Below are 24,939 nucleotides of genomic sequence, written 5' to 3'. Positions count from 1 at the left end.
AAAGGTGGCATGAAGATGCCTGGTACCCAAGCATGAGGATATAACTGAAATTCATGTTTTTCCATATGGGAGAACATGGGGATGTTAACGAAACAAAGGTCAAAAAACTTAAAGCACTTAGAACAGGAAAATATCTTCCCATCAGTCTGTGATCAGTCTGTGGAGCTACCAGCTGTAAGACAGAGCAAAAAGCAAAACATGGACTTAAAACAATATTGAATCATTCCACCTCAGTATACAAGACAAGGTTCTTTACAGAAATAAATATTCAATAGTCAGGAAATAACAGCAGGACACAACTGTGCCACCACACATTTAAGTTGCCTAATGCTGCAGTATTCCCTACTAACCTATATAACCCTCTCAACGTTTAGAATTTAAGTAGTTTCCTTTGAGACAGCAAGAGTGAGGAGGCAAAAGGGGCTTATCCAGAGCTACACAGAAAACCACAACAGCCCTACAGCCTCCCAACTTCCAGGTAACAAGAGGAGGGCAAAAGGAAACAACTCCTACAAGTGTTGGATCTCCTATATACCCATGGGTGAAGAACCAGAGAGATCACGGCTATGACTGATTTAATTTAAAAGGACATATAAAAGTCCTATGAGAAGTGGCAATATTCCTGACACTTTCATGTTCTAACTTAATAGATGGGACAAGTAAAGAACTAATTGATCAGGCACTGTGAAGAGATTTGGAGAAATACTTAAAGCAGCAACGTGAATATCCTGTCAGAATAAATCATAAAGCCTGTATTGCCACATATATCTCAGAGTGAATTCTTCATGCAGCCTGACAAGACCATTTTGAATTGATCACATCCAGTTCTTCTTGGACACTCATGCATAAATGCTTGGCACAACAATGTTAATGAGCAGTGACACAAGGAATTTACGTCTAACCAAACAGACCCTATCTAAACAGTTACATGCTTAGATCAATTCCTTTTTTCTTCCCTCCTTAAAATAAATGAGTTATTTTTTTCTTTAAAGTCAACAGATTAAATTGATCATGTATTTATGATTTAGTACAACGGTTTCAGCGATACCTCTCAATACACAAGCAGCAGAATAAAAGTAACTTCTTGTTCCTTTTCAGGACATGGGTACCACAATATAAAAGAAGGTTGGACTGTGCTGATCCTATCAAAACACCAACTGCCAAGGAGCATAACAACAGTTGAGCCGAGTCGTGTTCTTCTCCATGGATTGCATCCATCTCCTCTCTCTTTCCCCAGCTGGGCAGCTATCCTTGAAGATTTCAGCTGTTGTGCTGAGTCAGCCTGGGCAGATTCACCTTTTCATTTCTCCAGCTGACAATCTGCAAGCCCAGCCAATCCATTTTAAATAGTTTCTATTCTACTTAGTGGGGCAGGTTCAAAATAAAAAGCAGGAAGGTTTAAAAACAGAAAAAACAGAGCATTTACATGAACTACTATTTCACATTATCTCTACATCATCTAGAGCAAAAGTTTAAAACAGAAACGTGCAAAAACAATCTTGCAAAAATAACTTGTAAAAAAAAAAAAAGTTAAATATCAATGAAGTTGTTACACATAGGGAAACTGAAACCTAAAGCCTCTATGTCATTACAGTCCACCATGATAGTCTAGTGAATCAGCAGAGATCACCAGGGGTTCCAAGACGCACATCCAGACAATAGAAAATTAATTTGCAACACGAGAAATGCCGAACAGCTGATGAAGACCCTGTTTTTGCACGTGCATTTATACTGCTGCCACATATGCATCTAAAGTACCCTACTCCTATGAGCTGGAATCTTTCTTAGGTCTTTCTTAGGTCATTTCTCCAGACTATCTACAGCCTTGGACCTTAATCCAAGAGACAAACTGGACCTTAATCTAAGAGAACTAGGACAACAAATGAGCGGAGAGTATGAGCACTATGAGGGTCACTTGTTCTCAAAATTCAACATTACTAACTTGTTATTTCTTTTAGTACTGAAGTTTCAAAGACTTGCTACTGTACAAGCATTAAGGACAATATTAAGTCTGTTTTATCTGAGCAGCCCAAACTTGAGATTAGTTTAAATTTCAGTTCATTTATAGGTTACAGGCTTAAAAGCCAAACTCAAACAAAATACTAGCCCAAACATCTTTGATTGTTTTCCTGTTCAATCTGAAAAATCGATCTGAGCTTTTCTTTTGTTTTGTCAAATAGACACTGAAACTTCCTCTTTTTTCCTTCACTTCTTTACCCAGAAAATAAAAATCCGATTACCATTTCAGAATAATGGTTTGACTAAAACTGACATCCCTCCTTGGGCCCACTTAGCATGAGCAATGTTTACTCCTGCTGGAATTTGCAGAGTAGCCTTGTACTGCTGCTTTTATCCTCGCGCTTCCCCTCAATGGGAACACCAGTGCGTACAGTGCAAGCCCTGCCTCTGCACACGCTGCTCTGCAGACCTCGTGGCATCCTGCTGTGCTCAAACATGTTGTACCTGCCTAAAGGAAGTTCTAACTAAAAGGCAGAGGGAAGCCAGACCTTTCATCTTTGTTACTGTATGATGGCAAAATAGGCGCCACCAACCTGATCTTCCTGCGTTTGGTACTTACTGCCTAAGCGCTTGTGCTTGAGGGCTGCTCTGCAAACTGCATACACCTAGAAAAGCTGCATTAGTTGTGAGATGGGGTAGTGGGCTCCTGCTTTCCTCCTGCACGGCTTGTGTAGCTAGAGGCAGCTCCCAAGCTAGTGCAACACCCCAGCTTTTCCTAAGCTTCTCAGGCCTCCATGTAAAACCTGGAGTTGAAGGAAACCTGCTGGGAACATGAGGGTCGTCCGCACTCGTCTCGCAGACGAAACTGAATTACTGAAGTCACTCACTGGAGGCCTGCAGATGTCACGCATGGCCTCTCCAGTTCCGAACTACAGATTTTCCAGGGTGAACTGGTTCGGGATTTCTGAATGAACTAACAATACATTAATAGACTGAACACAAACAACTTGAGTATGATCTGAGAGAAAAACAGGATCTGTCCCCTGAAACGTACTCATTTGACTCCCTTCTTGAAAGCAGAGCTCTTTCAGAAGTAACTGCTCATGGTAACATCTTGTCCTGTATATAATCAGATAACCACGACTGCTTGAACAAGCATATAAAACTGGTCAAACATTTACACTTCCTAACTTGAACATGACAGGTTCATTTTCCTTGGCATATTACACCACCAAGTGGCCTAATGCTCTTCATGATTTTCTATTTCTGATTTTCTATTTATACGTGTCCTCTAGAGACACCAGCACACAAAATGAAATGAGAAAGCTGAACTGCTATCTGAGATAAAGAATTAATTGGAGTGTAACTTGAAAGACTCACTTTTCTCCTATTATAGCTTACAAGTACAAACACAATACAAGCAAATTTTATCATCCTTTTGTTCTTGATGACTAGGAAAAGGTTCATCTTCAACTTTACTCAGGTGACATGAGATTCTGAGGCAGTAGTCTGATGTGTCTGCTGTGAGCACAGGAATTTTCAGACACTTTTCTTATTAAATAGAAAATCTGACATAACTACTTAAACTCTGTACTATAGCAAAAAAGGGTTAAGGATACCAAATAAAACCTGGCCAAACAAGTCAATCAGGGAAATTTGGAATGGGCCTGTAAATCTGGAATTGAACAAGCAATGCTTGTAGCTATTTGCCATGAGCAGGATTCTCCCATGAGTTAGGCCAAAACGATCAGACTCCAAGCCAATCTCAAATACCATTTGAAGAATTTATAGAAAATATTAGCTTGCATGCACCACAGTTAAGGGTACAGCTCAAACTTTTCTTCCACATTTTCAATGCCCAGTCTTAAACTCCTATGGGATAACATGGCTTTAGTTGAAAATCTGTTCCATATTTGTATAAGGTGAACTACATTTTTCATGTTAAAATAAGATATTTAAAGGCCATTTTATTGAGAAAAACTTACTGAGATTTTAATACTTGTCCACGCCTGAGAGATATCCTTCTTTCAATGTGCTTACTACAGCAAATGCCAAACAAAATTTTGGACCTTCCTGTTATAAGTACTCTATAAGCACAAGGCCCAGACGTAGAGCTGTTACATGGCCAGGAGCATCCAACAATACCAGGAGGCACCTCTGGTTCCCTTAGTTTTCCCAGGACCCCACTCCACACGAGTGGCTGAGTAAGCTCGGAGCACAGGAATGTAACCATCAAGCAAAGCAAACCATATTTCATATACTCATGTATACAATACAGCTGTTATGGCAGGTTCCACTTCCAACTTGCTCCCTCCTTTCATTTCAAGGCCTCTGAAGTCCTCATGTTTGGGAGAAGCAGGAATGACAGATAAATCTGAGTCCACTCATGAGCGAGACTTTGTGGATCCAGCTGGATCCTGTTCAATTTTCCCAGTTCATGCAACAAAACCAGCCACAAACCAAAGTCATAAATGCAACTGCATACATGTCTATCAAAATATTGATATTTTAGTTCTGAGGTATGCAGCAAGGTATTACTTCAGGTTCATAAAATCATTTAAAAAGAAATTTATTGGGAGACATGCCTAAAGGAATGGGACAAGGTCACAAGGAAAATATTTACAAAGCACAGATTTATATATATATATATATATATATATATCCACAAACATATCTAATAGCACAAGCAACATGACAGCTCTACAGGGGGTTCATCCTTAAATACCAATGAATTACAATCTCATCATGGTCACAAAGATCTTGTGGCAGAAATAGAGATTTGCTTGTTACCATAAGTAAATGAATTAGACATAGTAAAGTGCTATTTCTTCACCACTAGTTACTCACCATCTGCTGAAAGACTGATATTTGCCACCCCCATAGTATGCAGCACTTTAACATCAAAGTAAAAGAAGAAAAAGGAAAAAAAAAAAGCATCATAAACATGTGATGGTCTGTTCAAACCTGAGATTCACACCTGCCTCACTTGGCTTTATCAGGACACAAGCACATGGAAATGACAGTGGCCCAGTAATACTCATTGCATCAAAGAAATAGTCATACTTCAGCTGCCAAATAGTTTTAAAAGTCATATTGGTAATCATATACGAACTATCAAAATATTCCTTCTATTCTTTATTTCAGCCTTCCAGGTTTGGATACTTTTAGGTAGAGGGTGCTAGTGTAAAACAGCATTTTGTGCGTCTTCCCCACACCCTGTCGGTCCGAACGTTGCTCTGTGTCCCTGATCCCGGAGGGAGGCTGCTCCGGGAACGCTCGCTCAGGGTTCAAGCTCTTGGTGCCAGCACATGCACCAGCTCGCAGCGGCCTGGCCCAAACTGCACGATTCACTGCAGCAGGGCCGCTGCTTTACAGGGGTCTCTGCATCTCTCTGCTGCTTCCATCTCTTGCTCACTAGACTACACGAGCGACGAAAGCCAAAAAGCTTCGCCAAGTCTGCATTAACACATGAAATTATATTGGCTGTGCTGTGTACATGCTGATCAAAGAGTGAAACCCATAAATGTCTGTGCTGATTGTTTGCTTCTTTGCTTGGCGTTTTGGAAAAATCTGTGGTTAATTTAAAGAAAAACTGCATTGTTTGATGTTTAGCTAAATGAATGTCCAATAATATATAAGACTATCCAAAGTAATATCCACAGTAATACATAAGGCTATCCATGAGGTGCTCTTTAGGAGACAGGAGCAGCAGCACATGAAAACACTTGGACACATTTTCAGACATTTTCTCGGTTATTCTTAGTGGCTAGAAGTGATAGCAGCATACATGATTGTCTAGCACTCATAAGTGCTAGTTGCTATAGAAACTTGACACTGATTAAGATGAGGAACATGATCCCCTGAAAATATGCAGGGAACTGAAATTATTAATCCTGAACATTCAACCAACAAAAATGAGACTTCGCATTTCTAATGTGGACAGTGATAAAACTTTCCTTGCACTTATGAATAGCATTCTAGAAGTGATGTCCAGAACAAGCCTTTTCTGGGAAACATCACACATGGGAATAAAGTGACCTGAGGCATGTTTTTATACGCTGATAATTACTACCAGCTATTATTGCTAATTAAAATTATTTCAAAGAGCATAGGAAAGGGCTTTCAAAGGGACTATTCCACCTATCAAAAGCAACTGTTGACACAGAGGTTCGTATTCTAGCCCAACTAATGTTTTTTGTGTACATAATCTGCAACAAACTTCTCCCACACTGTGAGACACTTCTGAAATCCACTCAGGTGATACCCAAAATATGCCTAGTTACATTAGCAAAACACACAAGCACTTTATGCACTCTGACTTGCAACCACAGTATTTTATTGTAATAGTCAAAATCAGATAGAAAAAAAAGAGCATGTCAGCTGACATAGGTATCTTGTTACAAAGCTACACATAGATCAACAAAAAATGAAACAAATATCCTTCCTATGTAAAGATGGAAGGTCCCAAATAATATTGTCTTTTTCTTTGTAATTAAGAAAAGCATCTCTATTTTCATATTTGCTCACAAAGCAAATCATGCAGGAAGGATAAAATTACTTCAAAAAGTTATGCACAAATATTAAAAATCTTTATCCTTAGTTCCAAAAACTGAATTCCTCTAACCAGCACAGGTTTCTGTAACCATTAGCAGAAACAGAAGGCACCTCATCTTTCCGTTAGCCCTCACCAAAAATGAGAAATTGAGATCATAAAAGGAATACGTGTTGGTATGGAGTAACAATTTCCAACTCTTAATCTTCCTTTATATGATTTAATTCCTTGGGATGCTGTGTTTTAGTATCAGTGTTGTAGTTTCCATGCTATTCAGATACTTCTGCGTATCAGTTAGGAATGTCATAGGTATAAACTATCACAACTAAGTGACCCTGGCTATTAGTATATAATATACATCACATAAAATTATTAAAATAACTAGCAGCTAATTTACCTCCTGCTATTTATAAAAGGCCCCATGATTTTTAGGCAAACAGAAAATGAGATGCCATGTAGGAAAAGAATACAATAAAGAAATTTCAGATACACGTAATTTTCCAGCTTCAATTCATGATGGTTGAAATAGAAGAAATTTGAAAACTTTCTAGTAACGTGACATATTGTAAAGGGTCTTGTATTTGTAATCAAAACACATGATTCAAGAAGCAGATTTAAAAAACCCTATGTAACAACTTCACCCACTAACTGCCCTCCACCTTTTCAAATTTGTCCACTTCCAAACAGATTTAGACCAAGAAAAATTTGTCTAAGGAAGAGACAAGAAAGCAAATATTTGAATCCAATACCTTGACTGTTAAAGGCAGTTTGTTAGGAATAAAACTAAAGTTCTTCAAAAAGTTCAAAGGAAATAAAATCCCAACTAGCAAAATCTTAGCTAATTAGAAAAGCTTGTGTTATGGTCATCTGCGGGCTGCGCAGAGAGCCAGATACAGAGTTTAATGTATTGTAACGGAGGATGAGAGAGAGAAGAAAGTGGTTAAAATAAGATGATATGCTCCACCACTCAAATACTGATGCAAAAATTCACATTTCAAAGTTTGGGTTACGTTGCAGTTAGCATTCTTGTCACCTGGCTTAGAACTATAGAAGATACTATATATATATAACGTATCCTTGTTCAGTGAGGATATAATCTTGCGATTGTCATACAAAGGAAAAAAAGAAAACAGCTCAATTTTTTAACCTGATAAAAGCTTTGAAATGATTTTTCCTAGACATAGCAACTTACAGCAGCAGAACAACATGTCCAAGGACATTACAAAACCAGAATTTTGGAATATGCATGCCAAGCTGGGTCCAAATCACAAAGTCTAGAATATGACTAACATTGTCAGTTGAGGTATCTGAAAGTCTGAAAGCCAGACCTTCAAAGAAAACACCAGACTGCCTTAAATAGCATGAAATTCAGATTATTAGAATATGGATGCTTTATTTGACTTCTAAATTCCCAGGATTTGCTGAGGCCATATTTCAAAACCTTTGTCTGCAACAACAGTATCTAAAAAGAATGAGGTTTTTTTAATGAAAATTTGAAATTACAAGTATATGATTCCAGCAGATGGGAACTTGTCAAAATGTTAAACAGTGTGAGACCTGAAATAAGTCTGAAAGAAACATTCAGTCGTCTAAAGCTTGAAGCTCTGCCTACAGGTCTTCTGGTAGAGGACCACTGCTAATACACTGCATTAGGAAAGCACCAGAGACCTGGTCACTAAAAACAACCATCTGGGTGGCAAAGTATCATTGGCCCAGTGGGTCTTAGCGAACCAGACACGCAGGAAGGGCAGCTCTCAGTGCGATATACCACATTTACTTAGTTATGATACAGTTCTCCCAAATTTCATGAGATTCTGGACAAGATTAGCCAGTTAATTTAAGAATTGAACATATGCTCTTGGCTAAAGAACATTCAAAAAAAAAAAAATCTACCAAGTTTGCCAGTCCTCTTGTGGGAACAGAGGATATAGCAGCGTTTTTCCATTCTATAAAACAAGTCCTCTAAATATTTACTAGTCTTGTATTTTCTACATATGATAAGATCCCAAGCAAAGGCATGTCCCTAAAGCAAGCTAGGAACATTCACTGTGTATGTAATAGGAGTATTAAAGGATCCAGATGTGAATTAGAAAAACCACTGTCTATTACAGCTGAATTTCAAACTCCTGGAGCAAGATCAAGCGGGGAAGTTGTGGCTTATCCCAGAGCACCACCCACGCGAATCTCCCAGGAGTTACCCAACAGCAGCAAAACTAACGAGGAAAATGCAAAACAAAAATATCACATCAGATCACATTCCCAGGGACTGCCTGGGCAAGAGTCTCTACAGCTTCTCAACCTTAAAAATAGCTTTGTGTACACGTACAGCCACGCATACCATAGAATTCTAATTAACAAACTGATTTTCTTTGCCTCTAAGATAGCATGAATGAGGGAAGAATGTTGAGGAATACTTACTTATTGTGCAAGATGAAAACCAAAGTTTCTCTTTTAATAGTTCACTCTTGCACTCCAAATATCACCAAGTGAAGTTTCACACAGCATTACAGTGTTAGCAAAAACCAGGACTGATTTCAGCAAAATGCCCTTAACTTTGAAAGGCTGCACGAGCAGCGCTGCATTTACCTGAGGCAGCACAACCAAATACGGGGGAAAAAAACAACTTCTATCATTTTTGGAGGCCCTATTTTCTACTTAAGAAGCGGCAGCACCAAGCTAAACGCAGGCTGCTGTTTTTAAGCTGTACATGGGTACTTCGTTTGAATTTACGAGCCGCTTGTGAGGAATTTATCTCCTCACAGAGAGCCCGCGGGCGGGAAGGCCGCCCCGGGGCGGCGCGGCGCGCGCTGCCGAGCTGCGCCTGCGCAGTGGGCGGCGCGCGCGGGCCGCCGGCCGCCTGGGGGCGCTGTGGCGGCGGCTGCGCCCCCGCTCGGCGCCGCTCGCGGGGACAGCGAGCGGGCCGGGCCGCGCCGGGCCGGGCCGGGCCGGGCCGCGCGGGCGCCGCCATCATGGGCAAGAAGCACAAGAAGCACAAGTCGGACAAACACCCCTACGAGGGTGCGTGTGGCGAGCGCGGCGCAGGGCCGGGCCCGGCGGGCGGGGGCTCACGGGGCCTCCGTGTGTGCGCAGAGTACGCGGAGAAGCCGCTGAAGCTGGTGCTCAAGGTGGGCGGCAGCGAGGTGGCGGAGCTGTCCACGGCGCCCGAGGACAAGGCCGAGCACGACAAGCACCGCGACAGGAAGAGGAAGAAGCGGAAGAAGGGCGAGAAGCAGGAGCCCGGCGACGAGAAGGAGAAGAGGAGGAGGAGGGTTAAGGTACGCGGGGACCTCTGCCTTCCTCCCCCCAAAAGAACACCTTTTTTTTTTTTTTTTTTTTTTTTTTTGGTGAAACAGGACGGGAAATCCGTAAGGAGAGCGATCATTGGGTGCTCCTAAGTAAATACATTTCCATGAAGCAGAATGAAGGGTTTACAGCCTGTTAATTAATATCAAATAATAACATAATACACCCCTGTCCAGGTTCTCCACCTAAGAAACAGGACTCGTGCTCTTTCATGTGAAATGTCATTTCTAAAAACACACTTATGGCTGTGAAGAATGTGGAAAATACAGGCTGGTTAGAGCAGCCTGAGCTAACCTCTGTGGGAGAAATTGACTGGTTGTTTATCTCAGGATAGTTGTTTATCTCAGGGGCTCTGCACTTGCACCCTGCCTTGTTACCCGAACACTCGGCTTGCTGTTTTGAGGAGACTGGGTTCAGCCCATTTAAACCTAGTGAAATGTATTAGGGTAACAAACAAGTCTGAGTACTTCAATTCCCCAAGAGGTACTAAGCTGCAGAAGTTATTACTATGCATAGATTCAAGGATAGCAATGTTTTGAAACGTTATGGGTACATTTAATTTGAATTTTCCTGACTCTCTCCTCTTGGTCCTTCTAAAATCTTCGAAATCACCTTAAAGACTTCATTGGTTGTAATGCACTGTACACAAGACAGTGGAGAGTTGTTCCTGTCATGCCATTAGAGGCTGTATTAAAACAAAAAGAGAGAGAGAAGGAAACCCATATATGATACCCAGCTTTATATAGTTGAAGTGCTCTATTGTCCAGCAGATGGAGATAGCACATAAAGAATGTTTTTTTTTTTTTTTTAAAGACTTATGACTTTTTTAAATATGCCATTGTTCTGAAAAGTCCAAAGAGAGCATTATATACAGTAATAAGGCTGATTTTGCAAGGTCTGTGAATTTCAATGAATAACAATCTTTGTCTTTGTAGGAGGATAAAAAGAAAAGAGAGCACCCTGACAGTGAGGGGGAACAAGAGCTGAAATGTCAGACGCCTGTGAGACTGGAATTGCCGCAAGAAAAACCATTAACCAGTACTTTATCAAAGCAGGAAGGTAGAAAGAATTGGAAATTATCTTTGCTAATTCCAGTTTTATAATTAATTTGCCTTTTCTTGATCTTTTTGTAGCAAGTGACTTGACATTTCTTGCCATACTGAAGTTTTCCTCTATCTTATACAAGTGACAGTTGAAATCATGTTACCATATACTTCTTTTGCAGAATGATACCTACTAACTATATAAGTGGGAGTAAAGAGTTAGATCCACTGTATATCCTTTTTTTTAATGCTACTCTATTTTTTATTGCTGATCGTCCTTCAATATGCATCGGTTTTGTGTAACTGATTGCTGATGTCTTGGAAGTTTAGTATGTCTTGATGTCAGTTATGTTTCCAACCCTTTCTCATAGCACTTTTCCTTTTGGTCTAGAAGTGGAGCAAACACCACTTCAGGAAGCTTTGAATCAACTCATGAGACAGTTGCAGAGGTAAATACTTGCATGTATGTTTTTAGTAGATTTTCAGAGGTATGCAGTGGAAATTGGTAGCGTACCTTGTTAAGAGGAGAGATTGTACAAAGCTTTTCTAAAGCTCTGAGTCCTGTTTGCAAGCCTGGTGAGCTCTGAAGTGCCCAATATTTTACCTACAAGCAGCAACACTGAGAACTGTCAAGCATGCAAATGTCAATATACTCTTCTTATTTTTTCTTAACACGTAGAATATTTTGTAGAGAGGACATATTGAAAAAGAACTTCCTTTGACGGGTTTTTTTGTGCTTGTTCTTGTATGTTCCTATGTAAAATTGAGGTATGCAATTGCTCAGAGAGTCAAAATGCCATTGATAAGCATGATTGCTGACAGGATTATTTTAGAAATTACAGTACAGCTTTAATAATGCAGACCTTTAACTTCTTGGTTTAGACACCTTGTAAACACCTCCAGTTTCAGATTTTAAAAACCATTGAAAATAGTTCATATACTTTATTTGCCAAAAGTATGATTGCTAAATTATATCTTTTTATATCTAAAATTATATCTTAACTTTTTTGACTTTAGTTCACCCATTGTAGCCTTGTTTACTGTAAAAAGCAAATGCACATATCTTAAACCATTTCCTCTTACATAGTAGTCAAATGTCTTCTCATTAAACCATCTGACTGTGAGTAGGACTTTTAGTAGTCTGTGATTTATGATATTCTTTTTATAATTTTAAGAATTAAAAGTATATAAATGTTTTGTACAATAGTGAGAGATTTTCCTTTGATCTGTCCCACCAAAACAAGCTGATAAAATTTTGTAAGGATGTGTCTTTGTTAAAGAAGCTGCACTTTCGAGGTCTAGGTGGCAGGTGCAGGGAGCTAACCACACACAGTCAAAAGCCCACATGTTTGTGTATTTACTTTGTGTACCTCTGTGTGCATGTAGAAAAAGCCACGATTGGTTTTAAATCCCATTTGTCAACTGGAAGCCGGTGTGCAGGTATTGCAGAGTATCAGTACTACCTGCTTCTGCAGTGTTCAGCAAAATACTTTTCAATCTTCTCTAGCAGTTTTGTGTCAAAATCCAAAAGTCATAATTAAGTTGCAAGAAAAAAAGGCCTGAATTGTCTAGGGTTTCACCAATGTATCTAGTAACAGCAAAGAATTTTATACTGTATTTGATTTTAACAGTAGCAGAAGTACCCATGAACATCAGTATACATCATACGAACGTAATTAAATTTAGGCCAATTGATATGTCAGTCTGTGCAGTAGTTAATACTTTGGGAAAGTCACTGGAGGTCTTAGAAAAATTTAATGTAAAAATAATAAAATTATATAATCTGAAAGTTAAACATAATTGTAAATATATACAAACATTTTTTCACAACTTTAAGAAGTTTTCCTTTTCAGAGTAAATAAACTAATAAATGAATAACAAATATTCATTTTAGTAACCCTTTTTCCCTTTATTTTCCATTGACTCAAGTAGAATATAAAACATCTGTTCAAAAACCAAAACCTAGAAAGATTATTTTTTTAATCTTCATGGGACTACAGATAGCTATCAAAAATACAGAACTAACTTCTAAAATATGATTGTAGCACTTTTCAGATATATGGGTTTGCATGTGGAATCTTTCAACTTCAGAAGTGAAAGATTGTGCTGACACAAGCTCTCTTTATGTTTTTTGATTCCTTTTCAACTTAGTCCTTTCCCTTGTATTTAATTCCAGGCTCAGTTCTTTGTTAAAAATTGAAACATTAAAAAAAAAATCTCTTCATATCTTAACAGAAAGGATCCAAGTTCTTTCTTTTCATTTCCTGTGACTGACTTTATCGCCCCTGGCTATTCCATGATCATTAAAAATCCAATGGATTTTAGTACTATGAAAGAAAAGATCAAGAACAATGGGTACCAGTCCATAGAAGAATTAAAGGTAACTCTTTAAATTTCATTTTGACTACAAAGAGATATTATTAGTTTCTGTGGATAGATTTATTCAAACTTTTATTCAACTTACCTCAACACTGCTATGTTATGAGAATACAAAGTTTCCAAAAGGATCAGCACATCTGCCTGAAAAAGTATTTCTTGTTGACTTTTTTTGTGAGCAAGTAAGTTCTGAATGTGGAGAAGAAAACTCACTTTCAGTTACTGAATATGCGTGTCAAAAAGATGTGGAGGGTGAAAGCTTTTTTTGTTTTTAAGAATTCCTAGTCATGTGTGCTGTAAGTGAAGTGCTGGGACCAAGTACTGTGTGATGATGGCCAGTCATAATGCATGAATTTCTGATCAGTCCCTTGGCTTTTTTTTTTTTTTTTTTTTTTTTTTTCCTTTTGAGGCCTCAACACAGCAGCTGTTACCACTGTGCAGGCTTGGATTAATGTTTATAACACCTCTAGATTATGTATCAAAATATAAGACATGCCATTAAAGGCTTGTTGCCCACAAGCCCATGAGAGCTGCAGAAGGGAACTTTTCATTCTTCCTTCTCTTGCCTCTGTGCTGGCTCCTCTGCATGTGTGTGCATGAGTTCTAGTGGATTAGGGGTCCCATTCCTAAGGTTCCTAGAGTTTTTAAAAGGTTCAGCATACAGGGGGTTGGGCTTTGCTCTTGTTTTCTTTAACGGAAATGTTTTCTAGTTCTCTGCACAGCTAAATGAGGAGTGTAAAGCATGTGTAATTACCAGTTTAATTTATTTTACCAGTTTGGGTGTTCTTACTGAGAATTCTGAAACTTTAGAAAATATTCCGTTGTTTCAGCTGTATCCGGTTAGCCTGGCAAACAGATCTAGAGAACATCTTTCTCCCTGCTTTCTGGTTTTTCAACCTTTCACAAACATCAGCACTTATTTTTACTGGAAGGTGCTTGTGCTGAAAGCTGGTTTTCATTTTAACTTTTGTGATAAAGCAGGCCTGTAAAGATCTGTAATATGTTTCCAGATTATATTAGTTACCGAAGAAATGAACTTCATATAGGTATACTTGTTTTTTTTTCTTAATTTTAACTAAAACTTTGGAAGATTCTCTGTAATGACTTTGAATTGCACCTTTTCATTGTATAAATTTATCTTCATTTTCTTTTTCCTCATAACTTTCAAGTACTAATTTCATAAAACTGGCACTTAGTGAAGTGAATAGAAGTGCCTAAATGTTGTCTTGTACTTGCTGGAGGTACAAAAAAGCAAATAACTGATTAGGCAAGGATAACTGGCTCATGACTAAGCCTCGTGGTTTCATCAGGTTTTTATTTTGGCAAAGCTTAGTCAATATGTAAACATTGCTCTTCCGTCTAAGTGACTGGAGAGAGTAATGGGGAAAAATTGGGTTGCTTCACTTTGTTTTCCTTTAGTTGCTGACTTGTGGGGGAAGGTTATAACTTTAGCTAAAAGAGCTTGTATCAATGCTTTTAAAGCTAGGAAGAGCACAAACATTTAGGAATGTTTTGAGGTTGTTTATTGGAGTGCTAGTTTTGAGACTTAAGAGTCTAAGCTACATGCTTATTTCTGAAGGCTTCATTTGCTATTGTTTAAAGACATTTCTTAAATTTATTAAGTAGAAATGTTATTTGAAGTTATATTTAACTATTGCTCAAGATACTGTTAATATTGCATTTAGGACTTTAATATAATATATTACAAAGTCTTAACTTTCATTATGAAATCAATGTGTCTGTACAGGATAACTTCAAATTGATGTGCACTAATGCAATGATTTACAACAAGCCAGACACCATTTACTACAAAGCTGCAAAGAAACTACTGCACTCAGGGATGAAGATACTCAGCCAGGTAATAGAAAATTACAGAACAAAGCATTAAAAAGTATGCTTCTTGCCTTCTCATGGCTTTGCATTCTATTTTTTGTATATGGATATTTTGAAACCTGTTAAAAATGGTTTAATGCTTCTCAAATATTTACAAAGTAGATTTAAATGGTGCGTTGTTTTAAGATCATGCTATGCTTCTAGCATAGCTACCAGATTGCTTGTAACTGTTTGCACTTATTTTACATTTTCTAAATTGCCTCTATATTTGCTATGTATTAGAAGAAAAAGGCACCAAAATAAAACCATCCTTTGTGGGTAAACTAGGAAACAAAATAATTGAAGTAGGAAGTAAAAGCATTCCAGTATCTATTTTAGGAAAGAATTCAGAGCTTGAAACAAAGTATAGAATTCATGGCTGACCTGCAGAAGACCAGGAAGGAAAAAGACAAGATGGAACAGCAGCCAAATGGGGAAGATGAAACTGGTCTGGGGAAAGACAAAGGAGAATCCGCGGACAGTGACACCAAAGTATTCAAAACACCTAACAAAGAACACAAAAAGTGAAGTATTATCTCAATAACGATTAAAGGTTACATAGTTCTTATGCTACTGAAACAAAATGAATTTTAGCATCAGTGGAGTTGGGTTTATGTCTTTCTGATACTGCCTATGCAGTAGAAGTTGTTCATCTCAAAGGAACAACATCTCTGTCAAGCATCCTAGTCTAGCAAAAAATATATATAGTTAGAATCATTTTAGAGGATGCCAACATTTCTCATGGGGATAACCCTATACCTATTTATCAAGTCCATTCCTTGTTTTCTACTTCAGATTTGAAAATGCTGCTACTAAAATTCAGAGTAGCTACTGCTTTGTTTTAGCAAAAATACCATTCTTAATTCTGTGGCATCGAGGATGTGAAATCTAGCATATGCCAAACTAGGACAGCAGTATAGCTAAAGCAAGCTCTATACAAGAAATTCTTCAGGTACTAACTTAAACTCACCACAGACCATATTAAAAGTTTTTTTTTTTTTTTTTTTTTTTAATCTTTTAGTTGTTTTGCCTACAAAAGCATTTTGCATAGTTGGATATAAAAATATATCTATCATATCCTTGTCTGATAACTAAGCCATTCAGTATCTTTTAAGTCAGATTCTAGTAACTAAAATACATGGCCTTTCTTCACAGGAAGGACAAAGATCTACCTGAAGACAAATTAAGAAATAACAGTTTGGAAAGGGAACAAGAACAGATTGATCGCATTGTTAGGGAATCTGGAGGAAAGTTAACAAGACGACTTGCAAATAGCCAGGTAAATCTTTTTTGGGAAACTCAATTCATTCTTTCGTGAAACGAGCTTAGTTGGCATCTTATATCACTTGAGAGTCCAGTTTGCTACAGTTTACACCTTTTTACACATCACAGGTAATTTGTGTAATATCTTAAGCTGATAAAAAGAACAGTATTTCAGTTGAATGCTTTCATCAGCAAAAGAAGTTTTTGGAAATCACAAATAAATTCATAGGAAAGACGAATAGTGGCAACTTCAAGAATCTATCTTCAATCTGACATGCAAAAAACTCACCTGCAAGGGTGGAACACCCTTGTATTTGATCAAAGAAATACAGTTTGATAAACTAAGTCCATTTCATTTTCTACCAAGAAATGTATTATCTCATAGTCCCTAGAAATATTATTTATCTTAATTCTTTAATTGCTTATGCCTACACCAATACTTGTGAAAATAAGTTAGAGCAGCAATATGACTGCTCTTTCCAAATCCTTTTCTATTTATTACCTGTGAAATAATTGCATTTGGCATTTTTATTAGTTTAAGAACTCTGAGTTTCAAATAGTATGTACATTAAATAGTCTAATCTTCTTTCAGTGTGAATTTGAAAGAAGAAAACCAGATGGCACAACAACTCTGGGCCTTCTTAATCCAGTTGACCTTAACACAAGCGGTAAGTTGGCAGGGCCCAGGTCACCAGCCACTGTCACACTTTCACTTACCTGCTCTTTTGTGTTTTTGCTGGGGCAGATCAGCAACTGATCCAAGCACTTCTTTGTAATCTGATTAAGAAGAGGATTTAAAAAGCTGCAGTTGAGGGAACAGATAGAACAGGACTATAGTGGGTGCTGGTTTTTAGTTCTCCTTGTTGTGTCAGCTGCTTGTGGGAGGTACAGGAGAAAGCTGCTGCCCTGGGAGAGGGCTGCCTGCTGTGCGTTCAGGCACCTTAACCTCATTCATACGCAGACTAGCGTGTTTGCTCACCCAAAGAGTAACAAACCTAGAAGTGCGAACAGTGAGAACTGTCTGGGTGCCCCTTTATTTTGTCATGTCAGTGCTACTAGCTAGAGACAGAGGCTTGAGCACTTAATTGCCACCTTGTTACAGAGTTGGACTGGCCAATCTTAGAGTAGACAGAAACCAAGCTGAAAAACTGATTGATAAATCAGTTCCTTTTTCCCTTCTTTGGGCAGCAATAAATCTTGTCAAGAATAAGGACAGTCCTGTCCTTCAGAGTTAGATCCTCTACATGCAAAACTACATGCAATCTTTAGTATGCAACTGCATATATGATAAAGCATTTTGAGAGTAATTGTAATGAATAAGGTTGGACATCTTTCATACCGCTCGACTATGGCTTTGTTTTGTATTTTGTTGCAGAACCAGGTTACTGCCCTGTAAAGCTGGGTATGACAGCAGGAAGACTTCAGTCAGGAGTTAATACATTACAAGGTTTCAAAGAAGATAAAAGAAACAAAGTTACTCCAGGCAAGTGCTGAATATTTTTTACTCTAAATCTTTTTCCTTACAAGACATTCTGCTTATGGTCTCATTACCACCACACAAACAGCCTAGAACCTGTTTTTTAAATGATAAAAATGTATTATTTCTCTTGCATATATTTATCACCAAACTAAACAGCACATCACAAAACTTAGCTGAATTTGCACATACAAAGGAGAAACGTATTTAATAAAGTGGTAATCTATAATGGAACGTATGGAAACTACATCAGCTAGACAAAAGGATTTTTCAAGCTTAGAAAGATCATAGCTGGCAGCCAAAAACCTGTTAGTAGCACTGAAATTAATTTTCATATTATGTTAAAGCATAAAATACTATTAACAAAACATGTAAATAAAATGTCTTTGAAATAGATGTTAATTATATCTTTTAAGTTCAACTATACTCCTAAAAAGTTCCTTTTTTGGGACTATTTTACAATGCATTCTTGTTTTCATTTAATGTCACTGGGAGATAGTAATTAGTACTGTTGTTATCCATCAGTGATGTACTTGAATTATGGACCTTATAGTTCCTATGCTCCAACATATGACTCTACATTTGCCAACATCAGTAAAGATGATTCAGATCTAATTTATTCAACATATGGGGAAGACTCTAATCAAGGATCTTTCAGGTAAGCAATTAGGATACATGCAGTAGCTTTCATGAACAGAAGCCGTTATATTCAAGCCAGAGCATTTGCTGCTGAATAATGACAGGCTTATCAGTTTGCTAGTCATTAATGCAAGTCATTAATAAGACAATATGCCAGGACTAACATCTGTACATCTTGTTTTGACTTCACTTAGCAAAAATATTTTCCCATTGAACATTTGATTAGAAAGTTATCCTAATTATCTTTTAATCTTCTAGTATTCATGAATTTTTGATGAAATCTCAAGATTATCCTTTTGTAATGGCTGATAGTTTGCTTGATGTTCTAACGAAAGGAGGACATTCTAGATCTCTCAGAGAATTAGAAACGGTAAGAATGAATTTATGAATTTTCTGATGTTTATGTTTAGCACACAGCTGTAAAGCTGGAGAAAGATGATACTGTTCTTATATATGCACTGCCTTTTAATTTGTAAAACTTGGCAGTAAAGACTAACTTGCTAATTACCGAGAAAATTAACATTACTGTAGCTTGACAAAGTTGTATGTCTGCCCTCTATCTACTTTCCCATACACATTAGCACTGGCTCCCATTCCAGTTAGTAAGAAAATACAGCAATGTCTGGATTTGAATTGGACATGAATGTAAAGTATTGAAAGAAACAGTACATGAGCTAATTAATAGTGGAACTATTTCCTGGGTTAAAGATCAGCCTTTGGCCTTTGATTAGTAGTCAACTCTTGTCTAAAACCCGACATTGCCTTTCAGCTTCAATCATGCTTGTAATCATGCAGATAAATTATTTTTGAAACAGAACATGCCAGCAGCTAATCAGCGTCTTTCTTCCTTTACTCTTCTCCCCCAGTAAATAATCTCTGTGGTGAAATCACTGCAGAAAAACATGGAAACATTTGCAAAAGGAATAAAAAAAAACGTGTGCTATAGAAATGTATGTATTTTAGTGATTGTATAATCTATTTTCTAATAGCTCAATAATACCCCCTAAAAATAGCAGTGTTGTAACTTGCTTTCCAAAGAAAACTTGCTGTCACACTATAAAACTTACTTTGATTTAAATGGTATTATAAGGGTTTTCTTTGAATTTAACAATAAGATTAATTTTAAAATCTTCTCAATCCAGCCACTGGAGGAAGGTGAAGGTTCACCTGAAAGAAGTGATGTATCAAGAGATGCGAAGGTAATTTTTTTTTTTTTGTATCAATTAAAAAAATAGGTAGTTTTACTATCTTTTACCATGAACTTATCAATATAAAATACCACACAATAGCTGGTGGGCACACAGTATCCTTGGAGCATTTTCTCAAATAGTTTGTGTCACTGTAGATATACTGTATTGTCACTAAAACCATTCCCAACAAACCTTCCTCAGCTGGAAAGAGAGGAAGAGCTTTCAAGTGAAAGGACTGTTCTCCTGAAACTTTAATCCTTACAGTGTCCAGGTTTTGTCCTTTGGCCTTCTTTGTCATGGAAAAATTCTGGTTTGGGTGAGCAGAAGGAATTACTTAATTAGGATGCTGGTCTCAACTTAACTACATTTTATGTGCACGTTCCCAGCACTTTGGACAGATGCCCCTTTTATTTGAACATGTCCTAGGATAGTAAACTGAGTAAGTTTCATGGCATATCTTTGAACTTTCCAGCTGTACACCAATTTCTAATTGCCTAAAGCAATTTTACTGTTTCAAAACTGATCAAATATTACCTCAGTTGTATTCTGCTGAGTGAGTTTGTTTTGTTTTAGATAGTGGAAATGGATATGGCTAGCAGGCTGGACGCTGCTAGTAATGACAGGCTTACAGCACTGAAAGCGGTCACAAACTTCGGCATGCCCATGGAAGAGTTTGAGTCTGAGGGTGAGTTTTCTTCCTACCTCAGATTTTTTGATCTCACTCCCTTGGCATATTCAGCCTGACCCTGTGATCATATGAGTAACTACACTCTCTTATTATTAGGACTTTTTTTTTTTTCTCTTGTGTTAAACAGAGGCTGAAATCTTCCAGAGGAAACTTGATGAAACAACAAAGCTTCTGAGAGAACTCCAAGATGCTCAGAATGAACGACTAAGTACAAAACCTCCCCCTAATATGATTTGTCTTCTTGCTCCATCTTACAGAGAGATGCACTTGGGTAAGCATTACTTTTTTTTGCTTTGAAGAGTTGATCAATGGTGAACATTTAATAAATTATTGTGAACCAAGGTGACAGTCCCTAAGAATGCGTTTGTTAGTTATAGAACTAAACCCTGTTTACAGGTGGGAGGGCTTGTTTGAACAATTTTGATGCACATTTACCAGATGAACATATTCACTTTTATCTTTTTAGCGGAGAGAGTAACAAATAATCTGAAAGAACTTGCACAGCAAGTGACTCCAGGTGATATTGTTAGTACATATGGGATCCGGAAAGCAATGGGAATTTCAGTTCCTTTACCTGATACAGAAGACAGCTGGGTAGATTTAACAGATGGTGAGTATACAAATGCATTGCAGCAATGGTCCAGCTCAAACAGACGCGCATCTGCAAATTGTTAGATTGTTTCGTGGTAGAATTTGCACTACTTCAGTCTCAACTGCCATTTACTTTTCCTTTTCTAAAATTCTGGGCTTACGAAAAGTTGTGATTCTTGATCTCAGGCCAAAATTAATCTCTCAGATGTATGGAACTGTCTCTCAGCTATGTAGTTATTTTATCATTCAATCATTCATAGTGACATTTTAGCCTTTGCACAGTTTTTATGGTTGAAAATAAAAGATGAAGAACCTACTAAGGGATATAAAGCTGAAACAAATTAAAATTATCAAATTATAATAAATTTTGAAATAGCATACATAAATTCATTGTACAAGCTTAATTTTGTACTTGCATATGTAAAATACTTCATAGTGGAAGAAATGGTCAGATTTAAACCTGCTTCTCTCGGACTTTGTCCCAAAAAATCAACTTGGTTTTCTAGCATTGCTAAGTTTCCGAGCTTGGCAATCAATTAAATTCCAGCTTTTCCATTCAGAGTGATTCTGTTCCTCACTGTTGGTACAGGAGGACAGCTTTCTTCCATAAGCTGCTGTTAGCTCACCTCTCTTGCTTACTTGAGCCAGCTGTAGTGCTCTGTAAACTGACTGAATCAGTTCAACTCCTTTATCTGGCAAAACCCTGTTCTTCCTAGAATAAGGAATCAGTTCAGTCAGATTTAGGTGCCAGAACAGGATCTCCCCCTTGTGGCAGTGGCTTATTAGGCCACTTTAATTATCCAAGTGTACCCAGAGATTGTGTTAGTCTTCACTTTTTAAAGAAGATAAAAACTTAGCTTCAAGAAAGCTACTCCACACAACAAATTTAAATGCTCTACAGTTCATAGAAACTTTCATACCATCAAAAGATGGTATTTAATTCAGAGAGCACAACTCCTTCAGAAGTTTACATCTCCAGAAATTTTAACTAAAAAATTTCTTTTTCATAGCAATGTGCAAGAGAGGTTATTTAACAAAAACAGACCAGATAAACTCATTTTACACAACTTTTCAAGAAAATAATTTTAACACAGGACTATCTACACAAATAGCAAGGATTTGAGGAGAAGTATTGCACCGTGTGTGTACTTTTGCTGAAGACTATCAGATTTGCTGATTGATGAAGCCTCTCCTGTAATTTTTCAGACTTCCAGGAACCTAAGAAGACTGTCACCATCACTGAAAATGAATGTGGCCCAGTTACAGTCTAAAGCTTCAGTTAAGTTTACTGATGTTTGTTTGATTCTATTTAAGAACCAGATAAATGCTCTTCAAGTGTACTCACTGAGCATGTGTATATTGCGTGTGACAGAAACTACTTTTGTTTATTAAATTTTGGAACTGATGCCCTTTTTATTTTGTATTAGAATTACTTCTGCTACATAAATGTACTAAATTATTCTTTCAACATTAGTAATTTATTTACGGGAATTCTACACCATTTAAGTTTTCCTTGCATTCTCTGGAAAACTCAAAAGCATAAGTGAAAAGGTCACTATATAATAAGGTACAGGGATTCAACAAAAGTTCCAGAAGTCATGTGTACTGTGTACCCATATCTGCATGGGGGCAGAGAAAACATTAATATCTGAACATGCAAGTTTCTAAAATAAAGGTTTAGATTTTATGATTGCTGCTGGCACATAAAAATTCCACACTTAAGTAGCAATACAAAATTGGGTTGAAGATACCTAGAAAGCTCTCTTGCTTGTTTGAAGGTGTTATTAGACACTATCTGAATAATGCTGTTAGGTTTGCGTATTAGAAAGAAATAACATACTTGAATTCCAGTAGTAACAGTCAGCTCAAAAAAGGAGACCGACAGCATAGTACCAGGCAGAAGAATGCAAGCAGCACTGCAGTATTCGAGGGGAGGCCCCTTGTACAAGCAGCCTTTTGTCTATGCCATAGTCAGTAACCTTCTCGTAACTCTAATTTTTAGCCCCGTTCTGCTGTAAGACACTGTGCTGTACATAAGTTCTGCTCCAGCCCCCTCTCCATTTTTAGTGTTATTTACCCATTTCAGGGGTTCGCTAGCATCTTGCTCTCTATCAGGAATGATGGGTTACTTGTTCAGCTCCATCCAATTAGCAATTTATAAAGTGCTTAAGCGAGGAAAGTGACACAAACCTGAGACAAAGAGGTAGACGCCCCTCCTCCCTCCCTCTCAAAAGGGCGGTGTAAAAGGGCTTATTTGATTCTGTTTATAAACCTTGGTGATTCTTATAATTGAATTTCATTTTTAAAGAGATTGAATTGTCAGACTGAACTTTTCCTCCATGTTTTCAGTTGTCCCAGAATCCTTTTTTTTTTTTTTTTTTGTAATAAAACAGTCAGAAATTTCCCAACAATTCATTGTTGAGGGCAGCTCATTACTTTGAAATACACCAGGGAAAGAATTCTTCCATTAATACTTCAATCATTTTCATACTATACGCGAAGACAAGATGCAAAACAGTGCCAGGCACATCATTACCAGCTCAGTCTAGGGCATTGCATTTCCAGTCACTTACCTTTGCTGTAGCACAGTAGAAAGCCAAAGTAAAAGATGACTCAACTGCATTACAGAAAATTGAGTGCTGAAACTATATTTTAGCTGCTGACTGTAAGTACATCACTTTACATATTTTCCATTTAAATCAAGTTTACTTTGCAAGGAAAACAATCTCATTAACTGTATAAAGGTCTAAGAAATATCATGCCCCCTGTTTGTGGGAATATATCAAACACTTCAGAATAACCACAAAACAAACCAATTGCATAAACTTGTTTTTATTTAATGGTAAAACAGAAGTTTGTTCTTTAAAATAGATTAATTCAAGATGCTATTAGCTTTTCAAATTAGATACAGTGCCACTTTTTTTAGTTCAGGAAAACAGTAATGCTATAAAAAGGATTTTTAAACAAGATTGAAGAAATAATTTTAATTTCCACAGTACTCTCAAGAAAGGACTGTTAAAAATATTTAAATATAATTACCTCTTACACTGAACTTTTTCTATGGTTGAATATAGCTCATATTATGCAATTCCAGTTCTGATGGGAAATTAAAAAGTCATCGTCGGATACAGCCCCTTTTCCTTGGTCTTCCTGACCTTACACAGACTATCTAGCCTTTTGTCCAGCCTAGGTCCTTTTAAAATTGCAATGAAAAATCATGTCATCCAGTTGAAAAGCTATTGCTCTTTATACCACTTCTGTAAATGAGGTTAAGTTACGGCCAAGCGACTTACTAGCCTGACAGGCAACATAATGTAAACAAAAGCATTTCCAAATGCTGTTACGTACAGTTAACTTTCTTTCACAGATAACTTATGTCTACAGTCTACTACTACAGTGAACAGAAACACTTCAGAGCCTGCATAGCGCACTCTTCAGAGTAGGTTAGTGAAGCCAGGAGTCACTCTACCTCCCATACGGTGTCAACAGCAGCCGCCTCTGAGGAGCTGTTGACTCGGGCATGGTCCATACAAAACAATAAATAAATATCTCGGAGCAAATGCTTGATGAGCATCTGCTGTTACAGAGAGACAACACACAAGAGCGGTAGAAGCTGTTTGAAAGTTTACTCAACTACAACACTGACCTGATACTGACACCAAGGACGAAAGACACCAAGTATTAAACTTTCTTCTTCAGCAGAGTCCACACATGAACCAGACAACCTCAAACCAAGGTTTTCTACCATGATATTTTCTGTTGGAGACTATTACGAACACAGTTTTGACCTACCAAACTGGCAAAGGCCATAATCCTTTGTCACAGTTAAACAATATTTAGATTTGTTCCTGTCTTGAAACATAGTCACTTTGTCTTCTAAAGAAATTACACAGTAATTAGAAAGCTGCAGTGATGCATACGACTGCTTGTTAAACATTGTTCCAGTATGGTTTAGTACTGAACCCCAAAATATTAATAAGTGATGC

At 37.6% G+C, this 24,939-nt stretch overlaps 1 protein-coding gene across 1 annotated transcript; it reads left to right on the top strand.

The window, feature by feature from the left end:
* Positions 1-9,443: 9,443 nt before the first annotated feature.
* BRD7 (bromodomain containing 7) lies at positions 9,444-22,358 on the top strand. The gene is made up of 17 exons (XM_088530876.1): positions 9,444-9,529; positions 9,602-9,786; positions 10,750-10,873; positions 11,249-11,306; positions 13,093-13,237; positions 14,981-15,091; positions 15,445-15,629; positions 16,261-16,384; positions 16,961-17,036; positions 17,744-17,851; positions 18,371-18,503; positions 18,743-18,854; positions 19,627-19,683; positions 20,248-20,359; positions 20,490-20,633; positions 20,829-20,972; positions 22,160-22,358. The coding sequence occupies exons 1-17, from the start codon at positions 9,481-9,483 to the stop codon at positions 22,222-22,224; spliced, it is 1,932 nt and encodes a 643-aa protein (XP_088387002.1). The 5' UTR covers positions 9,444-9,480; the 3' UTR covers positions 22,225-22,358.
* Positions 22,359-24,939: the final 2,581 nt, after the last annotated feature.

Source organism: Tinamus guttatus, unplaced genomic scaffold, assembly GCF_059628265.1.
Source record: "Tinamus guttatus ecotype Peru unplaced genomic scaffold, ASM5962826v1 Tinamus_guttatus_pri_ptg000389l, whole genome shotgun sequence".
NCBI lineage: Eukaryota > Metazoa > Chordata > Aves > Tinamiformes > Tinamidae > Tinamus > Tinamus guttatus.
Note: the sequence above shows the minus strand (reverse complement) of the source record. Positions and strands in the feature narration are given on the sequence as shown.

What these genes read in the sequence shown, in the direction of transcription:
- BRD7 (XM_088530876.1), top strand. Translation starts at nt 9,481, where the DNA reads ATGGGCAAGAAGCACAAGAAGCACAAGTCGGACAAACACCCCTACGAG. An exon ending in CTCATGAGACAGTTGCAGAG is followed by an intron (nt 11,307 to 13,092) that starts GTAAATACTTGC and finishes ATATCTTAACAG; the next exon opens with AAAGGATCCAAGTTCTTTCT. An exon ending in GGAAGAGTTTGAGTCTGAGG is followed by an intron (nt 20,360 to 20,489) that starts GTGAGTTTTCTT and finishes TGTGTTAAACAG; the next exon opens with AGGCTGAAATCTTCCAGAGG.